Raw genomic sequence first — 14,496 nt, forward strand, 5'->3', positions numbered from 1 at the left:
TGGTTGATTGCAGATCCAAAACCCTAAAATACCACGTCGTGGTATTAACATTCACACGACGTAAAACAATAAGATATACTATCGTCTATATTAGATACCAACCCTACTTTCTTTTTCTTTATATTTTATCAAATTAGGGAAAAAAAAAACCATTGTTCAGAGAAATCAAACCTGCAATTAAACAAGCAAATAAAAAAAAGACTATAATTTAAAAAACAACTTTGTCAATTTTCAGACGACGCTAGAACGACTGACGAACCGTCGTGGTCTACATATTTAACCACGTAAATAAGAAGCTGCCGTCGTCTTATTTAGTTGAGGTAGTTGTCTTCAAAGTTGAAAACTTTCCCTATTTGTCTGTATATTTTATCAAACTTGGAAAGAAGTAAAATGATTTTGGCCAGAAAAAAAGGTAAAAAGATTTTTCAAACAAAAAACGTATGAGCATGCAAAACAGTAACCAAAATAGTGAAAATGAAAGCTTACCTTTTGCGTGCAATGAAAGCAAGAGGAAGACGATCGATCTTTAAGTTCAGAGACGACGAAGAAGACGAGAAGAAGACGATGAGATACTCTGACAGTGCTCTGACAAGGAAAAAAGACGAAAAGTTTTCTCTGGGAGATTGAAATTTTTAATCGGGTTTGGAAACAGTGCATGTGTAAGTCAGGTAGACGAAAAGTTGATTACATATAAAACCATTTCAAAAAAATAATACGGCGGTTACATATAACTACGACGTATAAATTAAAAAATACGACGGTACATTTAACTTCGGACGTGGTCAATAAATACGACAGTAGTGTTGTAGGTACCGTCGTAGTAAACTCAAAAATTAAAGTACATAAGTAATAACTCGCGTTATGGTAGATTATTTAACACGTCGTTTTTATTAATTTACCGACGTGGATTTATGTAATATACGTCGGTCATACCGATTTGATTTTACAATTTAAACGGCGGTTTTTTTGTAAGGACCGCCGTTGGTTTTAAAAATTTATTCTATAAATTTGTCGCTTTCATTCATTTTCGGTTTACATTTAGGGTTTCAGGTTCTTCCTCTCTCAAAGACACTGTCTCTCACATCTCAAAGTTACTCGCATCAAATCTATGTCCACATGAAGAAGCTTGTCAACTAGCCTTCTCACTTCCTTGATCAAGCCTGATAGGACACTTTGTGCCTCCACTCGCTGTCGAAGGAAAGTTCGCTTCTCAGGGAAATCTGAAGATCAGATGTGCTGGAATGAAGAAATCTGAAAATCAAAGAAATTTAAAATGAAGGAAATTAATGTTCTGGAATATGTAAATTTTCTTTTTTGGATGACAGATTTAAAAAAAATAAGAGTATAAAAGCAACGACTGTTTTTGTATTACTGTCGTCGTTTTTCGTCGTCTTAAGTAAGACTAAGACGACGTAATATATTTGTTGAGCGACGTTGATTTTTTTTTTAAACGTCGTTAGGTATAATATAACCGTCGTTGAAAATTGTCTCTCTGATTGCAAATTTGCAAAGACGTTAGGTATAATATTTGTAGATACACAAACGCACACACATCATCAACTTCCAAAAAATTGTCTCTCTGATTGCAAATCTGTGTCATTTGTTAAGATTATGATGTGGAACAGAGTTCCATCTGGTAAGATTTCGTAACCCTTGGGTTCTCAGAAAAATCTGATTATGTCGGCGGTTTTCTATATAAACCGTCGTGGTTATTTCAATTTTTGTCATTAAGTAGATCTACCGACGTAGGATAAGAAAATCAAAGAAAAAAATTGTTAACAAAAATTCTAATTAAGACGACGGTTTAAATTAAATGTACGACGTATAAAATTAATAAATACGACGTTAAATTTTATAGAACAATTTAAAGATAACGTCGTAGAACTATATGATAATGACGTCGATATATTTATATTTTCCGTCGTTGTAAATNCCAGAAGTTTGCCATTAAGGATTTGGGATCCTTAAAATATTTTTTGGGGATCGAAATTGCTGCGTCTAGGAAAGGATTATTTCTTAACCAGCGGAAATATGTCCTTGATCTACTTAAAGAAACAAGAATGATGGAGACAAAACCTATTGCCAATCCCATAGATGTAAAGAAAAAACTTGGCCTTGATGGAGAATTGTTATCAGATGTTGGTTACTATCAGCGGCTGGTTGGCAAGCTTATCTATCTCACCATCACTCGTCCTGATATTGCTCATGCCGTTAGCTTAGTCAGCCAACATATGCATGCTCCAAGAACCACCCACTTGCAAGCTGTCAAGAGAATTCTTAGATATTTAAAGGGCTCCCCTGGTCGTGGAATTCTAATGAAAAAGAATGGGAACACTAATATTATTGGGTATTCAGATGCCGATTGGGCAGGATGTACAGTTGATCGAAAGTCCACCACTGGATATTGCACTTTTGTTGGAGGGAATCTAGTTACTTGGAAGAGTAAGAAGCAAAATGTCATTGCTCGATCTAGTGCCGAAGCCGAGTACAGAGCCATGGCTTCTCTCACTTGCGAATTAATTTGGCTTCGCAGTCTTTTGAATGACTTGGGCTTCACAGATCCTGTACCCATGACCTTGTTTTGCGATAATCAAGCCGCAATCCATATCGCTGCAAATCCTGTCTTTCACGAATGAACGAAGCATATCGAAGTAGATTACCACTTTGTTCGAGAAAAGGTGCAATCCAATATTATTCGAAGCAACAAACAATTGGTTGATGTCTTCACTAAAGGGCTCTCCTTATTAGCTCAATTTGAAAGTCTTTTGTCCAAGCTTGGTTCGATCAATATTCTCGCACCAGCTTGAGGGGGAATGTTTGAATAATTGCTCTGATTAATACTCACCTTTATTACCGTTGGACCAAGGTTCTCAACTGTACCACTATATTGGAATTCGAACAGTCTTCTTGGGACTACATACTAAGAGAGTTTTACATATATATGTGTACTACTGAACCTCTTGTAATTCTTATGATGAATAAGAGCAAACAACTCTCTTTCAAGTGGACATAGACTATCAAGTAGCTGAACCACTATAATTCTGTGTGTCTTATTCTCCTTATTTCCCTTTATCTATTCCTTCACTCAGTTAATTTTAGGGTTCGTTTAGTAGCACTCTTTAATTTATCATTGTAATTGGCAATCTACCACAATAGTTATATAACACCGGTAACGGCTATTTGATGTTCCATCATAGTGATAATACTGAAGAAATTAAATATAGCAAACACATTTAAATGTTGAAATTATATATATATATATATATATATATACCCACTGAATCAAGCCCAATCTAACAATGAAAAACCTACAAAAGCAAAAGCGATTCTCTACTCTAGTAGGAAATGGCATTGGGGTGACCATACTCTTCCATGACCCACAAGTGAAGTTGACCATAGATCCTGAACATATTGCTACACTCGAGCAAGGCAACGGACCCCTTATGTTTTGAAATCCATACGTTGAGGCATCATTATCTCCCCAAATAATTCAGTGCTTATATCAAAGGACGTAATGACAAGGTCCTTCCCTCTTTGTTCACGGAGTTGAACCCAATGCAGCGCCATTGACAACAGCCCAATAAGAGGAAGGCCATGTAGCAGCGACGCCAAACCCAAAATATGCAGGAGCTGACGCGGTAAGGGTTTTCCAGGAGCCCCTGGCTAAGGAGTAAATCTCAATTGAAAATTAAAATGGTTCGTTTGGTCTCTAGGATTGGATATCTTACTACATTTAAAGTTTGAGGTACACAATTAAAAAAAAAAAAAAAAAAGGTACATATTTTTAATATAAAAATATGTAAATTATTTTAATAACAGTAAATTATAGGTAAGTTATTTACCTATATTTGATAGCGACTCCCATTCACATTGTAGCCCAAAAAAAAGAAAGAAAGTAAAGATAGAAAGTGAAACCTGTGGAATAAAAAATAGAAAGTAAAGAAACCATTATTTTTTTGACTCCAAAAAAAACCCTTAGATAATCTCTCCAAGATTCCTATTCCATGTACGACTAGGAGATTAGAGAAACTGATTCTCTATAAATAGGAGTTTAATGAGATGGTAAAAAATACACTCTCAAATATTTCTTTCTAGTGATATTAATAATCAAATGGAAGAAGTTGCTAAGCGCCTCCTCTCCAAAAAGAGAGGAGTTTCCCGAATGTTGTAGACTTCGCAACGTCTGGCCCATCCTTTTAATGGTGGGCATTTTCGCTTGTATGTGTATACATTGGTACTTTATGGCGTTGCAGGACCGCTGGCTAGACGTTAGGTTCCCCGAGTTCCGGCTCGACTCGGTAGTTGTGTCCCCCTGCCCACTCACCCCGAGTCTTGCTGTTGGTGGCTCCTCCAACAACAACAGCTGGTACTTAACCGCCACATGGGACCTGAGCCTGGTGTTTATTAACCCCAACCACATACTCGGCGTCTCTTACGACAACTTCCGGGCTGGACTTTTGTACGGGGACGAGGAGAAGAAGGACAAACTCATTCTCTCAATGACGCCATTGCCTCTTCCACCTTTAAACAAGATGAGCCAGACCACCATCAACTTCAGCCTGGCAATGGTGAGGTCATATGTGGGCGAGGACATGGCAAATGAATTACTAATGGGAGGCGGCAGCGACGGTTGTTATGGGGCGGCGAGATTGGGGGTGAAGCTGTTTGGTAAGCTTACGTTTATGGTGCCGCCGCAAGGCAGTTTTAGAGATCTTGGGAGCCAACAACCTGTCACAACTACGCGAAAATTCTGCGGCCTTTCCCCCCCGCATTATAACGGCACAGGTCAGGGAGGGGAATGCGAAGGTTTCCCTTCACAAACTCCGTGTAGATGTTGACGTTAAACACTTAATTAATTAGTTGTTCATGTTTTTGGGGTTAGTTAATTGAGGCACTCTCTGTTTATGATTTATTTTGATCTATCTTGATGATTTATTTTGATCTATCTTGTAGCTACTCTGGACTGACTATTGACAAGTTGATTATTGGCTCTTAATTTTGTTGTCAAAGTTAAGTTCCCATAGAGTTGATTAACCATGAAGGTGTGCGGGTTTGTGTCTTGTAAAGGAGCAAATTCATGGAGTTGATGAACTCTTGTCTATTGTTGTTTTTTCTCTCCATACCACCACTAAATTGCTCATTAGTGCTAAGAATAAGAATATGATTTGAATATTTGGATTTGAGAGGATATTATTTGAGGATTTGATTTAGGATTTGTGTTTGAATTTGAAGATATGATTTTAGGGCTTAGAGTCGACCTAGGATCAAAGAGTTTTATAAAAGACATCAACGTTAAGCCTGGCTTATGAAACATAGAAGAGATGAAAGCCAAAACATTAACAGTGACAGGCGAGAGAAGTACTAGTATGTTTCTTCCTATTTCGTGAATTTTATATTTGTCGTAGTTTTGCTTTGAGAGTTGGTTTAATATTGTTCTGTTGATGATTAGAGAAAAACAAACCCTGCAAAGATGCTCAAAAACTCTGGATGATTGTGTTCATGCTGATCAACTTGTATTAGATGATTTCTTTGCTTTTGATTGAATATGCACTAAGCACACAGAGCAAACATTCTAGCTAAATCAGTAATCTTTTTTACCAAAGAAAAAAAGATTTATCCTAATCTTCTTCCTCGCTCCATCATCTTCGTCTCCAAATTCACATCAACCACGCAATTCCCCTGATTAAAAAAATCATGGTTGAAAAAATCTTGCTTAAAAAAAGGAGAGATATTGCAGATTATTAAAATGGCTTATTTATTGATTTGTTCATGAGCTTTATCAAAAATCTCAGTTTACTCCATGACTTTGCAATTGGGTCACATTGCCCCATTCCATCAATTTAATCATTAACACAATTAACTCGCTTTTGTGGAATAGACATTTTAGTAATTCTAACTATTAAAATATTTGAAATCTAAATTAAACATAAAATTAAAAATAAAACATTTGAGTGAGTTTTATAAATTAGTAAAGAAAAAAGATTCTAGCTAAATCAGTAAAGAAAAAAAGATTTATCCTAATCTTCTTCGTCTCCAAATTCACATCAATCACGCAATTTCCCTATGAAAATCGATGGGAAATCATATATATATATATAGGGGGTGGATCCGTGACATTATGTTTTTGACCCAAATTTTCAACCATTAGATTGAAATGGATTGAATGGCTAAGATTATGTATGGGGCTCTGTTCATCACTTGTATCATTGTAATTCTTTTCATTTGATTAAAAAAAAAAAAAACCATATATGATATACACTTATCAGACGGGGAGATTGCAATTGTTTCGTTTGAGAATAAGGATAATGTACATGTTGGGGATTGCTGTACAAATATGAAGTCTATTTCTTATGGCATCCATATGTGTCAATATGACCTCTCCTTTGTACATGACAAAGGGGAGGAAAAGAAAACGCCAATGAAAATTCATAAGAAAAATTAGAATACGATTCATTTAAAAACATTCAATATGCTTCATTGACGTGTATCAAGTTTGCCAATACACTTAATTCACTCTCAAATTCTTAGTGAACTCATAATCACAGTACAACACTTGAAAAAATTCCAAGTCGGCATTAATTTATAGAGATATTTAGTCATATGCTCATTTTTAACATAAAAAATATAAATAAACTCTACATCATTTAATTTCTATAAACAAACTATAAAAAAACCCAAAAAATAACAGCCGCCTCTATTTAATTTAAGGTTTTTAGGTCCAATGGTCCCTCAACTTATACGCGAGTTACATTTTCGTCCCTCAATTCGTAAAATAGTTGTGGTGGTCCCTCAACTCCACTTCTGTTAGCACCATTAGTCCTACGTTAGATTTTCTGTCAAATTTGAGGCAGAAATAGTATTTTTCATATTCTTTCTCATGGAAAAAACTGTATTTTTATCCGCATCAGTCATCTTCTCCCTCCCTTCCTCTGTTAATTTTATCTTGAATCTCTAAGATACACATGGAAGAACAGCAGCCACCAAAATCCTCCACACACTCAACCCCCCAATACCCACCCCTCCTACCACCTCCTCCATCTCTCTCCAACCTCCCTTGTATTGGATTCGTAATTGTTATATGGGTGAGAAGTTGTGGAGGAATTGAATATTTGGTCTTAAGGGAGTGGGATTTGGGTATTTGAAGAATTGGAGCTGCTGCGGGAGGTCGTTTTAGGGGGGGTGGTTGGTGGTGGAGTTAAGGCTGAGTGATGTAAGGGAAGGAAGAGTGAAGCAGGTCGTGCGGATTGTGATTGTTGCGGACTTGTTTAGGTACAAAATGGTGGTGTGGGTGGTGAAGCTGGTGAGAGTGATGATGTTGGGCTTGGAATGACCATTTGGACTCAAGTTTAACAGAAAATTATCTAATGTAGGACTAATGGTGCTAACGGAAGTGGAGTTGAGGGACCTCCACAACTATTTTGCGAATTGATGGACGAAAATGCAACTCGAGCGTAAGTTGAGGGACCATTGGACCTAAAAACTCTTTAATTTAATTTTGATTATTAAATTACTTTGATGCCATATTGAGTGTTTTGAGTTTTTTTTATAAAGTTTTGGGGTTGGGCTTGTTTTAAGAAATTGATGGCAGTTTTGTAAATTATAAGAAGTTAAAAGCTTCTTTGTTATGTTGTAAATGGGCTTTGAGTGTATTTCTTAAGTCCATTTATTTTTATAATTTGGGCCCCAATTATAATAGTTAATCTCCCTAATTTATATTCTTTGCATTGTGAGCAGCCATAGATTAGTTTTGCCATCTTTGGTGGAATGTATTATTTCTGCCATTTCCATCCAAATTTAGATTATCCTCTATGTAATGCAAAAGAATTTAGTACAAAAAATTACTTAATTTTATAATTTGATAAGAATGAATTGAGGGTTTATACCTGTTGTTCTATGACATTACCCTGTAGTCCCAAAGTTATATCTTGAACTACACTATTTATGTTATGTAGACCTCTCCATGTTGGAAAATTGTGACTCTATATGAAGAGAAAGAGATAAATTTATGTTTTGAATTCTTTGGACTACTTCCTGAATTCTTTGGACTAAAAGGAGGGTGCTGTAGGGAATGATGTATTATTGGAAGAGCAAGTAAAGAAAAAGAAAAAAGAAAACTACTTTATGAAGTCTTGTGACTAAAAGGCTCTCTCTCTCTCTCTCTCTCTCTCTCTCTCTCTCTCTCTCTCTCTCTCTCTCTCTCTCATAGCTTCCTATTTGAATATCAAGCAAAACTTGGTACAGTCCCGCTCACCTAAGGACTTGAAAATGAGGTCCTATGAGGCCAAATTTATTTTAGCCACAAGATTATGTTTAGTTAGATCCAACCGCTTAAAATATTTTTCAACTTAAAAGGTTACCTTTTTTTAGGCTAAAATATATGAAAAGAACCACATTTGCTAAAATATACAGGGATTAAATTAGTCAAATTGATAACACGGGGACTAAATTGGTCGATGAGGTAAAACAAAGGGACCATTTCGACATTTAAGTCTTTTTTTTTTTATATATATTGGGAACTTTGTTTTCTTTCTAAGCCCTTCGTGAATCCGATTCTCCCTCTTAGCATGGCGTTCCAAAAATTAACACTAGGATGTAGTGGATTTTTCTAGAATAAGAGTTATATAAAGGGATTTGTGTATTGAATTCGCTTTTCTTTCAAGTATTGCAGACATTATTGAAGTTTGGTGGACATTGAGTTTGTTCTTAGTCAAATTATGTGTGGGTTTAGACCTGTAAATAATTCAAATACTTTACCGAGCCAGTCCGATTTCCACCTTACACTGAAACTGGAATCGGTACTATTTAATTGGTGCAGTTTGGTCCGATTTTAGGGAAAAAAATTTATAAAACTGGCCGGAACGATTTAAACTGATTTCGATGCGGTTTTCAATTTTTCTGGTTTCGGACCATATTTTATTTTATTTTTTTCTATTTTTTTTAAAATTCCAACTAAAATTTTATTTTTTGGGCTTAAAAATTCATAAATGATGTAATTTCATGCAAAGAGAGATGATTGGCCTAGAAAAGAAAGATGCTTTGAAGTTGGGCTTGGGGAAATATTAGTTATGAGATTAGAAATTTAGCATTGGACTTAAATAATTTTTAAAAAATACAAAAAATACGCAGCTAGTCCAATCCGATTTGGTTTTGTAAGGTGTGAAACAGGCACTGAAATCGGATTGAATCAATCCAGCCCGATTTGGTGCCCACGTCTGTTGAGTTTTTAGTCAACACTGTTTTTTTCCCTTTTTTTTTTTTTTCCATCCAGTGCTGCTTGGTGTTCATGTTTTCCGATCTCGATTTCCACCCCTAGTCTGTAGTTATGTTGCTTCCTTTAGGGAACTTTGGTTTATAGTTAATAGGGAGTGTGCTAGATAACAATCAAATTTCACCAAATTTGATTAAGATCAATGACTAATAAATCAACCTAAAATTACTAAACTACAACTAACTGTAGGGGTTTTTTCGTTCCAACAGCTACAAATGGGCTTGGGCTGCTGTAAAGAGTGAATGGATAGAGTTGCCCTTGTGCTTGAGTTCAAGAATCATGCCCCAAGAGTGCTTCGAAAGGTTCGTGGAGCCTTAGGAAGCATTTTGGTTTCTTTCACCAACAAAACTGACAGCTGTTTATAAATCAATATTATGGCTTACCCTAAGAAGCTTGTGGCATGGGAGCTGAGCATTCATTTTATCATGAGAAACAGAGGTTCAAAACAAGAGGAGAGGGAGAGATGAGGGTGAAAGAATGGGTGGCTTGAGTAAATTTTCAGTCGCTTGACGACAGCTTCGCGACTCTCTTGGACGATTTGCCAAAAGGGAAAAACGAAGAACGTTGAAAACATGGCTTGAAATTGAAGGTTCTAGCAGTGAGTGATGATGCTTGCTCACTCTAGATGTGTTCTTTTGTTGGGTAGGAGATGCCCTTTTTTATAGGTGCTCGAAGTTCATTCTTCCCAAGAAACCCTGTTTGGTTCTCCCCAAATTTACCAAGTCTTCTCCTTTATTTCCCTTCTCTTCCCTTGATTCAACCCAGTTTCATGAAATTTCCTTAATCCAAACATTCTGGGATAAGATTTTTTAGAGCTCTAAAGTCTTCCCGCAGCTAGTCTCTGCGGCACCTTCCTATCTTTGGCAAAGCTCTCTCCTTGTTTCCTTCCTTATTTTCTGGCAAGAGTTGGTAGGGGAAAGAAGTGGGTAAAAGCGCTTGTCCGAAGGGTGTTTTACTCCCAGCAGCCTGCACATGAATTTCCTCTGGTTTTAATGATGGTTTGTCTTGGATTTGGCTCTAGTCATGTGCTGGAGGTTTCTTGAGATATTTCTCAAGCTGCTGGGCCACTCCCTAAAGTGATCGGCTACTTTTTTTCTCTCTCGTTCTTACCCATACGTTTAGGCTCAAGAAATGGGCTTGAGTTTTGGTGCTCCTAAGCCGCCCAAAACTTCCACTTCTTGTCCCATCAACGGGCCTCGTGAATACTCGTAACCATTCATACCACAACCCACTCAGCAAACTCTGGTCATTTGCGTGGCTTGGGTCTACTTAAGCTTGTAGTATGGCTTGGTGCCAAAACAAAGATTTTCCGCTTGGTGTTGTTTGTAATTTGGCTTGCTTGTGCTCGAGCTTTGCCGTATTGTAAAGGGCTATGACCAGGCAAATGGCGTTTGATGGGATAATAAGCACGGGTTCATAGAGTCAGTATATTTTACAGGCTTGTCGTGACCTTTCTACGTGGCGGGTTACATATTTGCTTGGCATGACACGTGTGCAAGCGCATACGACGGACTCTTGCATACGCAAGTCGGGTTTCTTCCCAAGTTAGGTGTCGTACTGGATCTAAAATATATTTGTGCCCAGCCTTGAATTTTCTGGGCCTTAACACTAACAATTCTTATAAATTACCAGGAATGCCACTGACACTTTTTTTAATAATTTCATTAATTCGGTGGAGGCCAAAACTTTCAGCTGTGCACAGATCACCAAAACGACACCACAAGACCAAGAATTTCAAGTGAAACGACAATGCTTACCCAACGCCTGCGACAACTTGAATGTGCACGACAATTCGCATTCACTCCTAGAAATTGCCTTCTCTATAGTTGTCCTTCCCACTCCTTCCCAAAACCCGATACTCAGAGACTCAACCACCATCAATGAGGAGCATCGTCGACGATAATTCACCACCAACCACTAGCAACGACGTCAACAACCGCAGAAGACACTTTAACCTTTCCTTCGAAACTCACATAAAACCCAATTATAAACATATATATAAAGATTTATAATTACCTTATTACAGATAAGTAGGGAAACGAGAAAATTATTAAATAACTTTGACCACGTGAAATCTTAATGTCAACAACAACAGTTTAACTGAAACATATATTTTCCTCTTTTACTTATAAAACAAACTCATCGCTTAAGGAATTAATTGTGAACTGTATAAAATCCTTAGAACTTAGAAAACTCTCCACCTGGATGTACCCCCCATCCATATTTCGTCAATTCCTTTAATATTCCATCAATTTCGATAACATTCCGTCAATTCCAATAACATTTCATCAATTCCAATAATATTCCGTTAATTCCAATAATATTTCGTTAATTCCAATAATATTCCGTCAATTCCATCCTCGTAGGTCTCGGAAACACAAAGTTAACTGATCCGCATTCCTCGTAGGCCTCGGAGACAACAAGTCAACCCGAGCTGCATTCCTCGCAGGCCTCAGAGGCACCAAGTCAACCCGAGCCGCTATCCTCGCACCACACGGTTCAGGCGTCCCCGAAACTCGCGAGGCATTATCAAAAATAACAAAACTATTTGAAGGCAACATGGGGGGTACTCCTGTGATGGGTTTAAAAACCATATCCAAAACTTATCACAGATTTTCCCCTTATTCCACAAATCTATATATCAAATCTTTCCTCAACTCTTCACAACTAATCACAATATAATATAATATATACATATATATATCCTTATAGAGGAAAAAAATTACATAATAACTCATACGCATTAAATCATCCAATAACGCTCGGTGAAGTACTTTTTTAATAATAATCACAATAACATTAATAAATAAATAGCAATATAACCTTCGAATCTTAATATAACACTCAGGAAAACAATAAAATCCTATAGCAGAAACACATGATCCAAACGTAATCAAATAAACCACGAACAGTTAAGCCTCGTTTATACGGTCGTCTAGCACTTCCCAAAGGTGAAATTAGCTCGAAATACTCACGGTCAACTGAGGGTCAAACTTTCTAAATTGGGTCAACCTGGCCCATGGGGCCCACGACTTCCCATTTCCCATCCGGGAGTTCCTACGGGTTCAATAGGGTTTAGGAAACACATCCCGCAAGTCTGGTCCGACTCAAAAGGTCGGATCTTTCACGATTGCACGATCGGACGGTTATTGCGAAACCCAAATTCTAAGTCATTGAATCGGAACATCTGAGGCTCCGATTCTCGATCCACAAAATCCTACACGATCCTAGAAGTGCCTAGATCAACATATCTTAATTTGAATCCGATCCAATGGCCCAAACATATCGAACCCGGATAACACACAAGAGGCATAAATGCGTTCGATAGCCAAACGACATCCGAATTAAAGTCCGAGCACATCTACGTGCTCGTGAGTGTCCTTAGAGATACTGGTGGCCGGAAAACTTCAAAATCAAGGGCCTGCCTTCTGGCTAAAGCTACTACTCGACGAGTGGAACAGTTTCTTCAACTACGGTAACGTCCAACTGGGCGGAAAGTGTCTGGAATTTCTATTGGAAAACCGACCAAACTTAGGGTTGTAAATCGAACCACCTAGGCTAGAAATCGTTCCAATCCTACCGAACCATCAGCTTGAGCTCGAAAAGTAGGTGAGAAACCATACCTCACTCATCGGATTTGGTAGCCGGATGAGGGAGATAGGATGGTGGAAAAATCGAGCCAAAATCGGCTTGATTTCTAGACTTTTCCGGCGGCTAGCGGGAGTGAGCTGGGGTACGAAGGCCGGGCCGGGCCGGTCAGTTTGGCACCGTTATCGTGGCCTGTAGTGGCAGGAGGCGTGGCTGTGCAAACTAGTCGCGAGGGGGGGGAGGAAGAGGGGGCTGTGTTCACAGGAGAGAGAGAGAGAGAGAGAGAGAGAGAGAGAGAGAGAGAGAGAGAGAGAGAGAGAGAGAAATTAGGTTTTTAAAAACTAATTTTGAAAAATTACAGTTTTGCCCCTGCTTGAATTTTGATCGTATCTCTCTCGTTACAACTCGGATGTGAGCCCACTACGTGTCTATAGACTCATCTTGACGTGCCCTACTCAACTGTCCAATTAAAATTTCCAAATTCCTTCCCGATCAAAAAGTCAACTTTTATACTAATAAAATATTCTATGGGCAAAATAGTCTTTTACCTAAATAAATTAATAATTAAAAATTTATTTAGGACTGGGTTGTTACAGTATTAGTGCAAAATTTGCAATTTCAAAAAGTGTTGGGCCAAAACCGAAAATACTACATTTTAAATTTGGAACTAATATTTTTGTGTAATTCCATGAAGACCCAAAATAGGTCTCGTCTTTGTGGATGCCAAAATTTCAAGGGGGAGGGAGGTTTTGTGTGTGTGGTCCCACTTGTCATGACATTCCAAATTATACCTATAAAGCATCTTTATTTGCATTGGCCAATTTAAAAAGATGAAATGGCAATTAGAGACACAAGGTACAATCCTATGGCCCTTGTCATAAAATGTTTTTTACTAACATGTAACCATCATATCTCATACAATTCCATGAATCAAAAAGCAATATTCTCTAGGGATCAACAAGAACTTTTCATGAAAATCTCAAGAACATAAAGAACATTCTTATTCTTTCAAAATCGGTTTATAAAATCCCAAAATCTTGGAAAAATCATAATTGTGTTTAGAATTTCAAGACCAACACAACAATATAAATTAGATAAGCAAGAAAAACACACAAGAGCAAAAACCCAATGATGCCACCACCTCCTTTGTCCATTTTTGAAAAATCTCTTTCATGCAACATACAAAATTCCAAGTATCAAGTAGACATGTGAATCAATCATGAAAGATATGACATGTTATAACAATTATAACCATGAAACTAAGCCCATATTTTTTCTAAAACTCAAACGAGTGCACCTTTTCATAGAACCTAGTTGTGATACCACTTGAAGGGAATATTGTGGGAATAGTGTTGTGTAGAGATGTCTAAAAACTCTGCAACCAAACTTTGAGAGTATAAATCACCTAGCATGCCATATCTAATATGAAATCAAAGTAAGAGCGGAAGCATTAAATAAACGAGGGATTCATGCAAGTCTCATTTGGTCCCAATCTTTATAAGTCTATGAAAGTGTGCACCAAAGACTCTCTAAATCCTATTTGAGAGAAAGATAAGATGTTCATACCCTTTGGAGCGAATCTTGAAACCAAGAATGGTGTTCAAGTAGAGGAGGGTGGTCCCTTGTTGTTGGCTCTCCCT

General features: G+C 37.4%; 1 protein-coding gene across 1 annotated transcript; it reads left to right on the forward strand.

The window, feature by feature from the left end:
* The first annotated feature begins 2,063 nt into the window (after positions 1-2,063).
* LOC117615445 (secreted RxLR effector protein 161-like) lies at positions 2,064-2,636 on the forward strand. The gene has a single exon (XM_034344529.1). It carries the CDS (start codon positions 2,064-2,066, stop codon positions 2,634-2,636), a length of 573 nt encoding a protein of 190 aa, XP_034200420.1.
* Positions 2,637-14,496: the final 11,860 nt, after the last annotated feature.

Source organism: Prunus dulcis, chromosome 1, assembly GCF_902201215.1.
Source record: "Prunus dulcis chromosome 1, ALMONDv2, whole genome shotgun sequence".
NCBI lineage: Eukaryota > Viridiplantae > Streptophyta > Magnoliopsida > Rosales > Rosaceae > Prunus > Prunus dulcis.

Bases quoted from the DNA above. Each gene is read 5' to 3' on its own strand.
- LOC117615445 (XM_034344529.1), top strand. From the start codon at position 2,064: ATGGAGACAAAACCTATTGCCAATCCCATAGATGTAAAGAAAAAACTT.